The sequence below is a fragment of the Hemitrygon akajei genome, chromosome 2 (genome assembly GCF_048418815.1).
Source record: "Hemitrygon akajei chromosome 2, sHemAka1.3, whole genome shotgun sequence".
Lineage (NCBI taxonomy): Eukaryota > Metazoa > Chordata > Chondrichthyes > Myliobatiformes > Dasyatidae > Hemitrygon > Hemitrygon akajei.
This window is the reverse complement of record NC_133125.1, coordinates 15159380-15175384: the sequence shown is the minus strand read 5'-3', so window position 1 is coordinate 15175384 and position 16005 is coordinate 15159380. Positions and strand designations below refer to the sequence as shown.

Below are 16005 nucleotides of genomic sequence, written 5' to 3'. Positions count from 1 at the left end.
GTTTTTTCCAGTTTGGTTGTTTCACTCATGTTTTCCGCAGTCAGCACGTGAGGTTGTGGAATTCCCACACTAAACTTTTCAATCTTGCCTCATTTTTAAACTTACCACACTGGTTATGCTTCTGGTCATCTTGCTTTACAGATTAAAGATGAAAAGGTTAGCTTTATTTGGCACGTGTATATCAATACATCAAAACATACAGTGAAACATGTCATTTGCATCAATGACCAACGCTGACCGAGGATGCCGCCTGCAAATAACGCCATGCTTCTGGCACCAACGTAGTATGCCCACAAATTACTAACCCTAACGCATACGTGTATGGAATATGGGAGGAAACCGGAACACCCAGACGAAGTCCACACAGTCAAGGACAGAATGTACAAACTCCTCACCACAGCGGCAGGAATCAAACCCCAATCATTGGCACTGTAATGTGTTACACTAACCACTACACCACCATGCTGTGTAATGTAAATCATCTTGCGTGGTTTGGCACCAAACTGAGAAATTGCTTTGGCCGTTTGTAATACTATAGCTGCGGCGTCAATATAATAACTTCATTATAGAACCCACGAAACCAGACAGGAAGCGAGTCATCTTCAATCTCAAGGGACAATCTAAGATTGCTGTCAGCTTGCTGTTGTTATGTAAGAGACAGAGAAGCAACACAAGCAGACGGAGTTCACGTTACAAGAGATACAAATTTCACCAAGAAAGAGACCAACTAAAGGTATGTTAACACAATTCTTATCTGAAGACCACAGACATTGATTATTACCTTCACTTCCGGGCCAGTGTATTTCGGAGCTGAATCATCGGGAGCCTCGGATGGAAGAGTTGCTGCAAGTAGGTCAAGTGGATCTTTATCCTTTAAAAATACAAAAAAAGACACATTTCACCACATGGTAAGGCTCAACAGAACACATTCTGATGGTAACAGATCTTTTCCCTGTCAACAATCTAAGCAACTGACTCTAATTGCCCAGTAGGCCTCTGCTGGACAACAACCTCAGAGTTGAAAGGGTGGCAGTTATGACATAAGATTTTTAAATTTGCTCTTCTATTTCTCCAACCCCCAGAGATGTTTGTCTTCCTTAGAGCAGGGGTTCAAAGTTCAAACTAAATTTATTATCAAAGTACATATACTGTATGTCTCCACACTGAGATTCATTTTCCTGTGGGCATACTTAGCAAATCTATAGAATAGTAACTATAACAGGATCAGCGAAAGATCGGCCAATGTGTAGAAAACAAATATAAATAAACAGCAATAAACACTGAGAATATGAGACGATGAGATAAAGAGTCCTTAAAGTGAGATCACGGGTTGCAGGAATATTTCAATTATAGGCCAGGTGAGTGTAGTTATCCCCTTTTCATGCCATGGACCAATACCATTAAACAAGGAGTCCTTGAATCTCAGGTTGAGAATTCCTGTTTTAGGGGATTTCCAGTTCCATTCTTTTCTGAAGGGCAACATATGGAGAACCACAATTCCAGAGTCCAGCTGATCCACTGATTGGAATCATTTGGTTAACTCTTGGCCCATTTCTGTGCATGTCTGAATGGTTACAATGAAAGGGTTTTCTGAATTTCTTGCAGCTATCCTAGTCTATCCAGGGATATCAGCCTTGGAAGGATAGATATCTCTTGTTAACTACAAGAACTTTTGCTAAACAATATTGTTGTAAAAGAGGGTTGGGGGACAGCCCTGCAACAAACTAGAGAGTCATTAACACAAGAGATTCTGCAGATGCCGGAAATCCACAGCAACACACTCAAAATGCTGGAGGAACTCAGCAGGTCAGTCAGCATCTATGGAAATGAATAATCATACGATGTTTCAGCCCAAGACCCTTCAGCAGGACTGGAAAGAAAAGCAAAAGGAATGAAATTTGTAAGTAAGTGGGAAGCAGAGAAGGAGTACAAGCAAGCGGGATCATAGCAAGTTGTATTATGGTTGATCCAATACATGCCTTGAGTATGTTCCCCCTCTAATTCTCACATATTGGCTCTATCCCTTACAGCTCCTAAGACCTCAACAAACCTTGGTGATCACTTAGCTATCAAAAATCTCTTTAACCATATCTGAAAAATTTAAAAGCTGTTGAAATAACTTGAAAGAAATTCTTTTTTTTTAAATTTTCAATTTTAAATGCTTAAATCTCCTATGAATTACATTTTAAAAACTCATTAATAATGAATAGAACAAATTACGTACGTTTTCAAACCACTGGGACTAAACAGAAACTGCATCTTCCCCTCAGCTCATGTTGATCAACCCCAAAATCAGAGACAACTATGAGGTGGCGAACAAGAGATCAAATGCAGCTGCATCTTGCCTTTATCACAAACACAAGAAAATCTGCAGATGCTGGAAATCCAAAGCAACACACAGAGTGCTGGAGGAAACAGTGTAAAAAAGTAAACAGTCGACATTTCGGGCTGAGGCCTTCCATCAGGACTGGGGGGAAGGGCCAAGTTGCCTGAGAAAACAAGTTGGAGGGAGGGAAGGAGGTTAGGTGGAAGGTGATGGGTGAAGCCAGATGTGTGGAAAGGGCAAGGATTGGAGAGGAAGGAATCTGATAGGAGAGGAGCGTGGACCATAGGGGATAGGGAAGGAGGAGGGGATCCAGGGGGAAGTAAAGGGAGGTAAGAAGAAGTAAAAGGTCAAAGAAGGGAATAGTTGGGGGGGGGGATATTTTTGTTCACCGGAAGGAGAAATCAATCCATGCCATCAGGTTGGAGGCTACCCAGACAGAATATAAGGTGTTGCTCCTCCACACTGAGTGTGGCCTAATCTTAGCACAAGAGGAGGCCATGGATCAACACGTCTTGCTGAAGGGTCTCGGCCCAAAACGTCGACCGTACTCTTTTCCATCGATGCTGCCTGGCCTGCTAGCATTTTGTGTGTGTGTCGCTTGAATTCCCAGCATCTGCAGGTTTTCTCTTGCTTGTGAAGGAGACACTTCATGTCAGCCAGTGGTGGAGATTTTTTTTTTAGTTCATGCACCCATAAAAAGTATAGAAAATAATTTCTGAATAATTTACCTACCATCGAAGCAATGGCCACACTTGGAAAACTATTCACTTCAGGATGTCAGGGAGGAATGTGCCAAGTTGCTGGATATGCTTAACTCCTCCTCTCTAAACATAATCCATAGCACTCCTGTTAACAGACTTCACTATTCAATTCAGTCTTTGATGCATACCTTCGCTTCGGGCCCAGTGCACTTGGCAACTGGAGCATCTGGTCCCTGAGATGGAAATGGCTCCAAGAGCTGTTCCATGGCACTCAACATTGGTTTGCCATCCTTTTAAAGATAAAACAAGACACGTTTCACCATTTACCTAAAGTGTGCTGGCACTCACAAAGCGCACAACCTCTCGTGTGGAAATGCCATGTGGTGCAGTCCGCTTTAGCTAAGATTGGCTGATTTGGGGGTTGATTTGGAAACACTGGGTGGTGCAGCTCACTATACATCTTGAGGGCACAACGGCAAGTTCAGCTCAGGTTAGTGTTACAGTCTTTCAGCCCGTGCTGAGCGTGTTAGGCAGAGTAAGCTTTACATTTGAATTTCCTAGCAGGTTAGTTCCTTAAGCAAAACAGGATCAGAGATCAACCCACCACCTGATAAGAGCTGAATGGTATTGTCCATACTCACTTGGCTTAAGGCTCGGCAGGCTGTTACAAAAGAGGAGTTATCGACAAATCCAGATCACTTATCTGACAACTACTTAAATATTTTTATCTGAAAGTCACCTAGGTTAACCCACAAAGTAATCATTCTCCAACAAGTTAATAAATATGATCTCAAGGTATGCCACCGTTGCTATTGACAAAGCTTGCACATTTATCAGAATTTAATCATTGAACACTTGAGTTGTATGACAGTCCTGGATGCTCCTCTATACAGACAAAACATAATCAATAAGAACATAAGAAATAGGAGCAGGAGTAGGTTATCTGGCCCATCGAGCCTGCCCTACCATTCAATAAGATCATGGCTGATCTGTCTGTAAACTCAGCTCCATCTACCTGCCTTTTCCCCATAACCCTTAATTCCCTTACTATGTAAAAAACTATCTAACTGTTTCTTAAAATATATTTAGTTTAGAAGCTTCAACTGTTTCCCTGGGCAGAGAATTCCACAGATTCACCACTCTCTGGGAAAAACAGTTTCTCATCTCCGCCCTAAATCCTCTCCTCTGAGGCAATGTCCCCTACTTCTAGTCTCACCTACCAATGGAAACAACTTTCCTACTTCTATCTTATCTATCCCTTTCAAAATGTTCTATGTTTCAATAAGATCCCCTCTCATTCTTCTGAACTTCAGAGAGTATAGCCCCAGGAGACTCAATCGCTCCTCACAGGTTAACCCCTTCATCCCTGGAATGAACCTGGTGAACCTCCTCTGCACTGCCTTCAGAGCCAGTATATCCTTCCTCAAGTATGGAGACCAGAACTGCACACAGTACTCCAGGTGTGGCCTCACCAGTACCCTGTATAGTTGCAGCATGACCTCCCTGCTCTTGAATTCAATCCCTCTAGCAATGAAGGCCAACATTCTGTTTACCTTCTTAATAACCTGCTGTACCTGTAAGCCAACTTTTTGCGATTCATGAACAAGCACTCCCAAGTCCCTCTGCACAACAGCATGCTGCAATCTTTCACCATTTAAATAATAATCTGCTCTTCTATTATCCCTTCCAAAGTGGATGATCTCGCATTTACCAACGTTGTATTCCATCTGCCAGACCTTGGCCCACTCACTTAACCTATCTATATCCCTCTGCAGACTCTCCACATCCTCTGTACAATTTGCTTTTCCACTCAGTTTAGTGTCATCAGCAAATTTTGCTACGCTACACTCAGTCCCCTCTTCCAAATCATCAATGTAAAAGGCAAACCATAGTAGACCGAGATGACAAATCCTAGTCCTATCGGAAACTTTCTTCTACCCCAGTGCTGCAGTTTTTGGGTCAAAGAGGAAGCTCCAAGTTTATAGATTATTTTATAGTTATCAGAGCCAGTTGAGATAAGGCAGGTCCATGGAGCTGTGGAGCAGATTAGGCATGACATAACTGTATGGCGCAACAAGCCTATTGCTCCCCGCCCTCCCCGCCCATTGACTGAGAGATTTCAATTTGATGGAGTTAGGTGTTACTATTATGTAATGCTTCAACATCTCTTCTACTTTTAAATCCTTCTTTTCTCATAAATTAGTAGATAAATCTTAAGTATGTTTTTGTAATTGTACGAATCCCACAGTGCACATTGAGCCTGCAGTAACTTCCTGCTTTCAGAAATGCTGCTGACATTTTAACAAATAACCATCATCAGGATTATCCTAGGCCATTTGTAAGACTAATCCAGATAGTTCTGCTTGCCTGCCCTTGCTCTGCATCTCTGCAAGTTCACATACTCCTTTTTGAACCTGCACCCACACCTGTCCTTGGTACTGTATTACAACCCCTAATCATTCATCGCAGAGGGAATAAATTAATTATTTCGTGACAAAATAAATTGCTGAATATGTTCATCATCTAACAAAAGATTGTTTTATCTGTAATGCCAACCGAATAAGTCAGATGTCTACATCTTTAGATATGCCTCTAAATGATTAGTTTTGTACCAGTTTCATGCCCAGATCCTAAAGTTTTAACTGCAAGAAGTAAGTGTAAACTTCTTACATTTTTTTGCCTACTGTCAGCACCTGATGCATACACAGAATAAGATCATTCCCTTTTCAACTGGCCCAGCACCTTGGGTCAATTCAGCTCAAAACCAAAGCACCAGTGATACGTCTCCACTTTGGATACAAAGCAAATCCTGCAGCCCGAGACTTCCGATTCAGTGGGAACTGAAGGTAGACTTGTCGTGTACAGTTATACCCACAAGGCACTGAACATCATTTACAATCCTTGCAGCCATGAAAAGGATACCAAAAAAAATCCAACTACTTTGGGATAAATTCAAAGTTAGGAACTAATTTACAGGACAATGCCATCCACTTTATTGCATCAAATTTCAGCTTAAAGAAGCTGCTCTCATTATCAGTAATTATGAAAGATTATTTTACAGAAGTCAACCGTCTTCTTATATAAGAAAAAACCACTAGACAATGCCATGCACAACTGCATTTTATACATATATGCTTTCTATAGTGAAATGTAAAGCAGTCATTAGATTCAGTTTAACGATGCTGCTTTCCTGGTGATCTTGCTAGCACATTCTATATGAGCTCGTGAAAGGCTGTGTTAAGAGAAGGTCTCATTTATAATCAATGCTGTGAAGAACCATGCTGGAAAGTGACAGTGAATCACACAAGCCATTGTATCTTTAATGCAGAAAATGATCAGCCATTTGAATGGACTGAGAGATATTTGTGACCACATTTTGTTGTGCTCAAACAAGATCTCACCTGCAGAATCCTCTGTAAGCTCACAACAGAAAGCAAGATTTGGTAATTACCATTTACAACTCTGGCCCAGAACAGAAACAATTAATATGTAAACTCATTTACCCATGCAACAAATTGTACATGGATATATCTAAAATATCTTTTTTCCATTCCCCATTCTGGTTGCCCTTGTACCCCATCTCTTTTCCTCACTGGCCCATCATCTCTCTGTGGTTTCCCTCCTCCTTCTCTTTCTTCCAAGGTCCACTGTCCTCTCCTATCAGATTCCTGCTTCCTTAGCCTTTTACCTCTTCTCCCTAGTACCTCCCAGGTTCTTACCTCATCCTCACTCCACTCACAAACCTTCCCCCTCACCTGGCTTCAGCTATCCCCCGCCAGCTTGTACTCCTCTCCTACCTTCTTATTCTGGATTCTTCCCCCCTTCCTTTGCTGTCCTGACATACGGTCTTGGCCAGAAATATGGACTGCTTATTCTCCTCCGTAGATGCTGCCTGACCTGCTGAGTTCCTCTAGCATTTTGTGTTTATTGCTCAAGATTTCCAATATTTGCAAACTCCCTAGTGTTAAAAAATTACATTTAAAACACCTTCCACAGTTCATTTTCCTGATCCCTCTCTTTCTTAACATTTATTTATAACCTATTAATTTCTCCCACTTTCTTTCTTTATATCTGATCAGATCCTTTATCATCCCCTTTCTCCTCCTCCCTATCCAATCTTTCTTAATGCTTAAATCTCACCAGAGGTCCCATTGCCCAATGCAACCTCAGATGGCCCACTGCTGTCATGTTGCTAGTATTCACTTACACTTCCAGCTCATTGAAGTCGGGGAAAAATATAGCCATCATCCTCTGCGAGATTTGGTCCGATATTGTTTCAACGCAACTTCTTTTCAACCATTACACTTGATAGTCCACCACTCTTCACACATTACCCACAACAGTCCATTCAATAGGCAAGTTCTTTGTGGGAGGGTCAGAATTGATGGTAAAGCCAGATTCCTCCAATTGTTTGTTCTGTTGATCCTCCTGTTCAAATTCAGCTGCATTTCTCTCTGCCCTACTCCTCCCTCCTGCAGCACTGCCCCGTCAACTTTTGGCAGCTCAAAACCAGATTAATACAGTGTTCCTAAACTAGTTCAAGAATTCCAGCCGGCATGTCCTGAGTCAACTTTGTTGGACACTGTGTTTTGCAAGGATTTGGGACTGGCCTTTTTTAAATCCCATTTTTTAGAGGGAGACTGACTAATCAACTCAGTTAGGATCTTACAGTGCCAGAATCATAGTTTCCATTAGTTGGAACTAAAAACTACAATAAGTTTAAATTATTGGCAAAATATTTTACATTTTAAAGCTTATTTAGCAAAGCTACTCCTCATAGTACAATCCAGGTTAAAATCAATGCTTCGTGGTTTTCCACAGGACCAGAGAAAACCTAGTATATTGTCTTTCTTCTCTTCATTAATTCAGTAGGCAGGTATATGTTTTCCATTGAACCCATTAAAGATTGACATAAAATAAATCACCTAGTAACACATTCCAAAACATTTCATACTCAACAAAGAAAATCTGAAGTAGGTTTAGCATAAAGCTTTCAAATTCTTCGCCTATCACCAAATGAACTGTTTGATTTACCTCACCAACTTAATCACATTCTTCTGCAAAATTCCTGCAATTTACTAAAATATTACTTTTCAAGATAAGAGAGTATGATTCAGGGTACTGCAGATATTGCCTCAAAGTGCAGTTAAACCCTTGCTCATCCACCAGCAATGCTCCTCGGGTAGTAATGACTCACCTCAATCTCTGATACCATTTTCAGTGGTGCAATTACTGCTTGCTTCTGCTCAAGGCTTGCATTTTCCAAAGACTTGACAATGGTTGCTTTTAGGCGGCTTATCTGTTCTTCAATCATGAAGGTCACTTCACTCACAATCTGACTTTTCATCTCTCTTATTATCTTCATTACATCTTCTAAGTGCTTCTGCAGTAAGTCCTCTCTGAAAGGCAGACTGGTGGCATTTTCTGGATCTGTCCTGCAGGATTGCTTAGTTTTCTGAGGAGTTAGAGCAAGACTGGACAGTGACAAGTCCATAACCGGCCCTTTTGGTTGTACAGATTCAGTGGGCAACAGGAAAAACTGATACCAGGAACTAGGTACTAAATGGTCCAACTCTCAGGAAAGATGCTATCTAGGTGTGCAATTGGTTACCTCAACATCCAATAGTGAAAAATACAATCTCACTACGCCCCAGTCGTTAGGTCGTTTATTATTTTCTTCATACAAGCATCATATTATCAAACCAATTTATCTTGATTCTTAATCCCATCGCTAGGCTGATGGATTAGAATCATATACCACAGTAAAAGGCCATTCAGCCTTTTTTGCTCATGCTAGTTATTTGAAAATGCGATGCAATTATGTGCCCTTTCCTTTTGGTCTGGTTTTCTTTGTAAATTCTTTTTCATCTACATATCCAATTTCCTTTCCAGGGTCCCCACTAAACTTGGTTCTATCAGTTTTACAGCCACTGCATCTCAGATTATGAGTGGAAGGGGTGTTGTTGTACAATAATATACTGTTCAAAGTTGCCCATTTGTTCATACTGTAGTTCATGCTCAAGGATGAAACCTTTCTGTATAAACTTGGCTTTTTGGAAACGAAGCTAAAAAACAAAGTGGGAGCCACAGTAATGTAGCAATTAGCGCAACACTATTACAGATCGGGGTGTCAGGAGTTTGGAGTTCAATCCCCGTGGGATGAGTGAGTGCTTTCTGGGTGCTCTGGTTTCCTCCCAGTCCAAAGGCCTACCAGTTATTAGGTTACTTGGTGATTGTAAATTGTCTTGCAAGTAGGCTGGGGTTAAATCAGTGTTTTGCTGGCAGAGCAACTCGAAGGGCCAGAAGGGCCAATTCAGCACTGTATCTCTAAATAAATAAATCATCATAAATTATATGCAACGAAAATTCTCTTCCTAATTCCTATAATTACTGATTAATATAAACCTGTGAACGCTCACAAACCCGATTGCTTACAGATATAATTTTGCCTTTCAGATTGTTTCAAAATTTTGAACACATTAAAATCTCTCTGTTTCTTATTATTTTATTGGATCTTCTTGAGAAGTTATGTTGTTCAGAGCAAGATCCTTAACAGTGTTGATGAGCAGAGGGATTTTGGGGTCCAAGTTCATACCTCCCTGAAAGTGGCTACACAGGTTGGCAGGGTGGTTAAGAAGGCATATGGCATGCTTGCCTTTATTAGTCAAGGCAGTGAGTTCAAAAGTCAGGAAGTTATGCTGCAGCTTTATAAAACTCTAGTCAGACCACATGTGGAGTACAGCATACAGTTCTGATCACCCTATCAATGAAAGGATGTCAAGGCTTTGGAGAGGGTGCAGAAGAGGTTTAACCGGCCACATGCTTGGCCGGGAGGGCCTATTCCATGAGGTATCTTAATAAAAAATATAAATAATGAAACTTCGGTAGTTTTCTCTAGAGCAGTAGAGACTGAGGGGAGATCTGATAGAAGTTTATAAGATTATGAGAGGCATAGATAGAATAGGCAGACAGCATCTTTTTCCCCAGGGTGAAATATCCAGCACAAAAGGGAATGCATTTAAGGTGAGAGGGAGTAATTTCAAAGGAGATGTGAGGGGCAAGTACTTTACACAGAGAGTGGTGGGTGCCTGGGATGGTGAGATACGTTAGGGATTTAAAAAGACATTTCGATAGGCACAGGAATGTGAAGAAAATGGAAAGATAAGGACATTGGACATAAGAGATTAGCTTAGTTTGCCATTTGATTACTAATTTATTTGACCTGTTTCTTTGCTGTATTATTCCATGTTCCATAGAAATAATGGTGTTGATTGAAAATTGCATTCATTGACCAATTCACCAGTAGCGAAACCTAAAGTTATACTTATTTTTGGTTATTTAACGCAGCAATGGACTTGACATGTCCAAGTTTAAAATCACAGCAAACAATAGCTTTTCTGGTGGACTGAAATTTTGGAAATGCAACTTTGTGTCAAAAAACATTCACAAAAAACACAATTACAATGTTTGCATTCAAATAGACAGATCACCCATTCATTCTCATAACTCTAGATCAGTGGTTCCCACTGTATTTTCCACAGCACCAGTGTTTTCATTTTGAGTGAAAAATATGTTTTGCCAGAATTTAGGACTGTAGTAATGACTAATTGCTGTCTAACTGGATACTCCTATAGATTTTCAGTTCCACGCTCCACATTACACCTCTCGTCAAGCTCAATTCCATTAAACTTTAGAGTAAATCATGTCAAAACTTCCCTTCCTGACCCACAGGACATTGTGCATCTTATAAACCTTTGCAAATCCAATACTTCAACATGTGAGACGATATTTTCAAACATGCAGGATCAAGTTAAGTAATGAAACATTGGTGACTCCATCCAATTGCACAGACACTCCCAACACAGCCAAGACAATGGATGCAGAAATATCAAGTAACTGAGCTGCAGATAAACAATCTTCAACTGGATATCACTCCACGTACATTGCTGAAAAGCTAATTTGGGAGATAATTTTCTCATTTTTTTTACATTCACTTAAGCAGTTATTTTTATCCTAGTACAATGAACATTGGTAAAAAGATCTGAAAATCATCAGTACCTGAATCTTTGAGTCATTGTTTTTGTGAAGTGAAGTGCCTGCCACTTTTGCTGGAAGTGTTCTTTCCTTTGTGTCCTTAGAAAATGGAGAATTCTTGTTCAAAATGTTTAGATTCTACCCTGCAAGTACAGAGTCATACAGTACAGGAGACTATGCGGCCCAACATGCATATACTGGCCCCTTGCAGGAGTTACTTGTTTGGCCCTTCTACCTGCTCTCTCTTGCAATGTGGTATCCTTTGATGATAACAAAACTTAGCTTGTCAACAGGTATAGCTTATTGGGAAAAATAGCACATGATAGACTAATGGACTAATTTACTTCTTTCAATCACTCCATGCCTCCAATTAATCACATGTTTCAAGACCAATTCGTCTTGGTAGGTAATCAAGCCTTATGAACGTATAGCATTACCTCTCATGTTGCTGACATGACCTGAGTGTTTGACGGCTCTGGGACTGTATTCAATGAAGTTTAGAAGAAAGTGTTGTGGTGTGTCCTTTCAGAACAGAGATGAGAAGGAATTCCTTTAGCCCGAAGGTGCAGAATCTGCCACAGAAGGCTCTGAAGGCCAGGTCATTGAGTATATTTAAGTGGAGTTTGATAGGTTCTCGATTAGTAAGGGCATCAAAGGTTACAAGAAGGTGGCAGGAGAATGGGGCTAAGAGGGTTTACAAATCAGCCATCATGGAATGGCAGAGAAGACTCAATGGGCTGAAGGAGCAATCTTTATTTGAATTTCTACATAATTCAACATCATTCTCATGATCTCAAGTTCAAAAAGATAAATACGAGGTGCAGTCCCACAATAGCCATTCCCAAATGATGTATACTTATTGTGTGTGGAAATGCAAGCTGTAGTCAAATCTGTCGCATGAATCATTATTGTTGGGATGGTGATGTCATCAATGTTTTGCTCAGTAATGGACACAATCTGAACATATAAGATTGGCATGAATTCCATTTCAAGTAGGCTGAACATTGAGCCTCAACAATAATAGGCCAATTCCAAAGAAACTTCTATGGCAACAACTTTGGAGCCAAATTAATCTTTCATCCCAGTCCAATGAGAGAGTTAGAAAGCCAAGTAAACTGCTGAGTTATGAAAAGCCTGATTTCAGAATTACTAGGGAGCATTTAGTAAAAACTGAATTTTGAGTCATATTGCATGTCTAATCGTTCAGGATATCCCACAGCTTTTCTCAGGAAAACAGTATCTTGCATAAGGAAATGTGGCACTAATTTGCAATGAGCAAACAACAATGTGATCTACACTCAGTGGCCACTTGATTACGTACATGAACTACACCGTAAAGTGGCTGCGAAGTTTATGTTTGTGGACTTCTGATGCATTCGCCCATCCACTCAAAGTTTCATACGTGCATATTGAGATGCGCTTCTGCATATCACTGCTGTAACACATGATTACTTCAGTTACTGTTTTCAGTATATTCTCTCTGTAAACTCTGGAAATGGTTGTGAGTGAAAGTCCCAGGAGATCAGCAGTTTCTGAGATATCAAATCACCCTGTCTGGCACCAACAATCATTCCCTGGTCAAAGTCTCTTAGATTATACGTATGTTTTTCCCATCCTGATGTTTGGTCTGAACAAATGAACCTCTCGACCATGTCTGCATGCCTTTGTACATTGAGTTACTGCCATTGGATTGGCTGATTAGGTATTTGCATTAATGAGCAGGTGTATAGGTGTACCTAATAAAACGGCTGCTAAGTGTAAGATTAGCATGAACGCCAGTTTAAGTAGGCTGGATGTTGACCCTATTTTCCCTATGAACAATTTACAGGAATCCTGGTGACTGCTCTCTGAGTTAAGGTCTAGCATGTCAGCAGGCCAAAATCAAAGAAACTTCTATGGCAACAACTTAGGCCCCTAAAAAATCTTTCATCCCACTCCAATCACAGTTAAAGCAGCTGATTGGCTGAATTATGAAAAGCCTGATTTCAGAATTACTAGGCAGCATTTAGTAAAAAGTGAACTTGGAGTCATACTGCATGTCTAATCATTCAGGACATCCCACAGCTTCTCACAGGAAAACAGTATCTTGTATAATGAAATATGTCACTAATTTGCAAAAAGCAGAAGTTGCAAAAAGCCATGTGAAGTGCACTCAGTGACCACATTATTAGGTTAATCCTGTACCTCATAAAATCGCCACTGAGTGTATGTTCATGGTCTTCTGCTGCTGCAGCCCATCCAGAATGAGGATCAGGTTTAATATCACCGGCATTTGTTGTGAAATTTGTAAACTTAGCAGTAGCAATTCAATGCAATACACAATAATAACGAAGACAAACTAAATAAGTAAATCAATCACAGTAAGTATATATGTATGTATATTAAATAGTTAAATTTAAAATAGTGCAAAACAGAGATAATATTTTTAAAAGTGAGGTAATGTTCACGGGTTCAATTTAGGAATCGGATGGCTGAGGGGAAGAAGCTGTTCCTGAATCGCTGAGTGTGTGCCTTCAGGCTTCTGTATCTCCTACCTGATGGTAACAATGAGAAGGGGGCATGTGCAGGGTGATGGAGGTCTTTAATGATCGATGCCACCTTTCTAAGGCACCACTCCTTGAAGATGTCTTGAATACTACGTAGGCTAGTACCCGTTGGAGCTGACTAATTTTACAATGTTCTGTAGCTTCTTCCAATCCTATGTCGTAGCTCCTCTATACTAGACAGTGACACAGCCTGTCAGAATGCTCTCCGTTGTACATCTGTAGATGTTTTCGAGTGTTTTTGGTGACAAACCAAATCTCTTCAAACTCCCAAGGAAATAAAGCCGCTGTCTTGCCTTCTTTATAGCTGCATCGATATGTTGGGACCAGGTTAGATCCTCAGAGATCTTGACACCCAGGAACTTGAAACTGCTCACTCTCTCACTTCTGATCCCTCTATGAGGATTGTTTTGTGCTCCCTTGGCTTACCCTTCCTGAAGTCCACAATCAGCTCTTCGGTCTTACTGACATTGAGTGCAAGGTTGTTGCCATGACACCACTCAACTAGCTGGTGTGTTTTGCCTCTGCACCCCCTCTCATCTCCATCTGAGATTCTGCCAACACATGTTCTATCATCAGCAAATTTATAGATGGCATTTGAGCTATACCTCTTATGGTTATTTTTCCAATTCAAGATGCGACATGTTGTGTGTTCAGAGATGCTCGTCAATTCATCACTGTTGTAACATGTGGTTATTTGAGTTAGTGTTACCTTCCTGTCAGCTTGAATAAGTCTGGCCATTCCCCTCTGACCTGCTTTATTAACAAGGTTTTTTTTTCCCCTACAGAAATGATGTCCACTGGATATTTATTTTTTGCACCATTCTCTGTAAACTCTAGAGACTGTTGTGCCTGGAAATCCTAGGAGATCAGCAGCTTCAGACATCAACAATCATTCCACTGTCAAAGTCACTTAGGTCACATTTCTTCCCCATTCTGCTACTTGGTCTGAACAACAACTGAACCTCTTGACCATGTCTGCATACTTTTCCGCATTCAGTGGCTGCCACATGATTGGCTGATTAAATATTTGCATAAACGAGCATGTACAAGTATACTTAAAAAACTGGCCATAGAGTGTACAATCAGATTTTTTTTTAAGGTGATAATAAACGTTATCAAAAATATGAGAACAACTCGGGTGCCCTTTGAACATTTCCACAGGGTTTATTTCAAAGAGACCCTGAGCTTAATATCTCATTTAAATAATACAGACAGCGCAGAAAAGGCTTTGGTATCGCACTCAAAAGTCTTCTAGATTGGGTGCTCAATTCTGTGATGTGGGATTACTTCCACAGATTTACAAATCTGAAACATATTTTCCAATTTGAAGCAACGACTGCCACATAGCTAAACAGACGAATGTCACTTAGAGCAGACCATGGTGACCCTGCTTGTTGACTAGTCTGTACAGAAATTCAGTTTAAATCATGCTGCAGCAAGCTGGCTGTTTGGTCATCTGAGGCAATATTCCATCAGCATCTGCGTACAAACAAACGTGAGGATATAAAATTATTACTACCCTCCATCTTCCTTAATTTCCTTGGGGTTGCTATGTTCCCCTCTTCACCTTGTTTCATGCCTTCATTTAACTGTGACGTTCAGAGTTGTTAATATACAGAAAGCGGCAGACATGAGAAGCTTTGTAAGTTGCATTGCAAGATACAACAGAACTATTCAAACATCAAAATTCAAAGCAACTTTATTATTAAGGTATGTATATGTCACCACCATATACTATCTTGAGATTCATTTTGGCATTCACAGTAGAACAGAGAAAAAAATAGAATCAATGAAAAACTACACACAAACCAAGCCTGACAACCAATGTGAGAAAGAAAGGGGGAGAGAGAAAAGAGAGAGAGAGACAGAAGAGAGAAGAGAGGAAAGAGAGAGGGGGAGAGGGAGAGGGGGAGGGAGAGGGAGAGGGAGAGGGAGAGGGAGAGGGGGAGAGGGGGAGAGGGAGAGAGGGAGAGAGGGAGAGGGGGAGAGGGAGAGGGAGAGGGAGAGGGAGAGGGAGAGGGAGAGGGAGAGGGAGAGGGAGAGGGAGAGGGAGAGGGAGAGGGAGAGGGAGAGGGAGAGGGAGAGGGAGGGAAGAGAGAGAGAAGAGAGGAGAGATGGGGAGAGGGGGAGAGGGAGAGGGGGAGGGGGAGAGAGAGAGAGAGGGGAGAGGGGGAGGGGGGAGGAGAGAGAGAGAGAGAGAGAATGAATGAATGAGAATGAGAGAATGAGTTGTAGAATCCTTGAAAGTGAGTCCACAGGTTGTGGAATCAGTTCAGTGATGAGGTGAGTGAAGTGCAGTTATCCACTCTGATACGAAAGCCTCATGTTTGAGAGGTAATAACTGTTCCTGAGCCTGGTGGTGTGGGACCCAAGGACCCTGTACTTGATGGCAGCATCA

The 16005-nt window shown here is 41.0% G+C and overlaps 1 protein-coding gene across 1 annotated transcript in view; it reads right to left on the bottom strand.

The window, feature by feature from the left end:
* cast (calpastatin) overlaps positions 1 to 16005 on the bottom strand; it is a 207151-nt gene that overhangs the window by 102746 nt on the left and 88400 nt on the right. Inside the window, exons 6-8 of the mRNA XM_073067621.1 lie at positions 11086 to 11160; positions 3216 to 3317; positions 782 to 871 (exon numbers count right to left, since the gene is read on the bottom strand). Of these exons, the coding sequence (XP_072923722.1) occupies positions 782 to 871; positions 3216 to 3317; positions 11086 to 11160 (267 nt within the window). The remainder of the gene's footprint in view (positions 1 to 781; positions 872 to 3215; positions 3318 to 11085; positions 11161 to 16005) is intronic.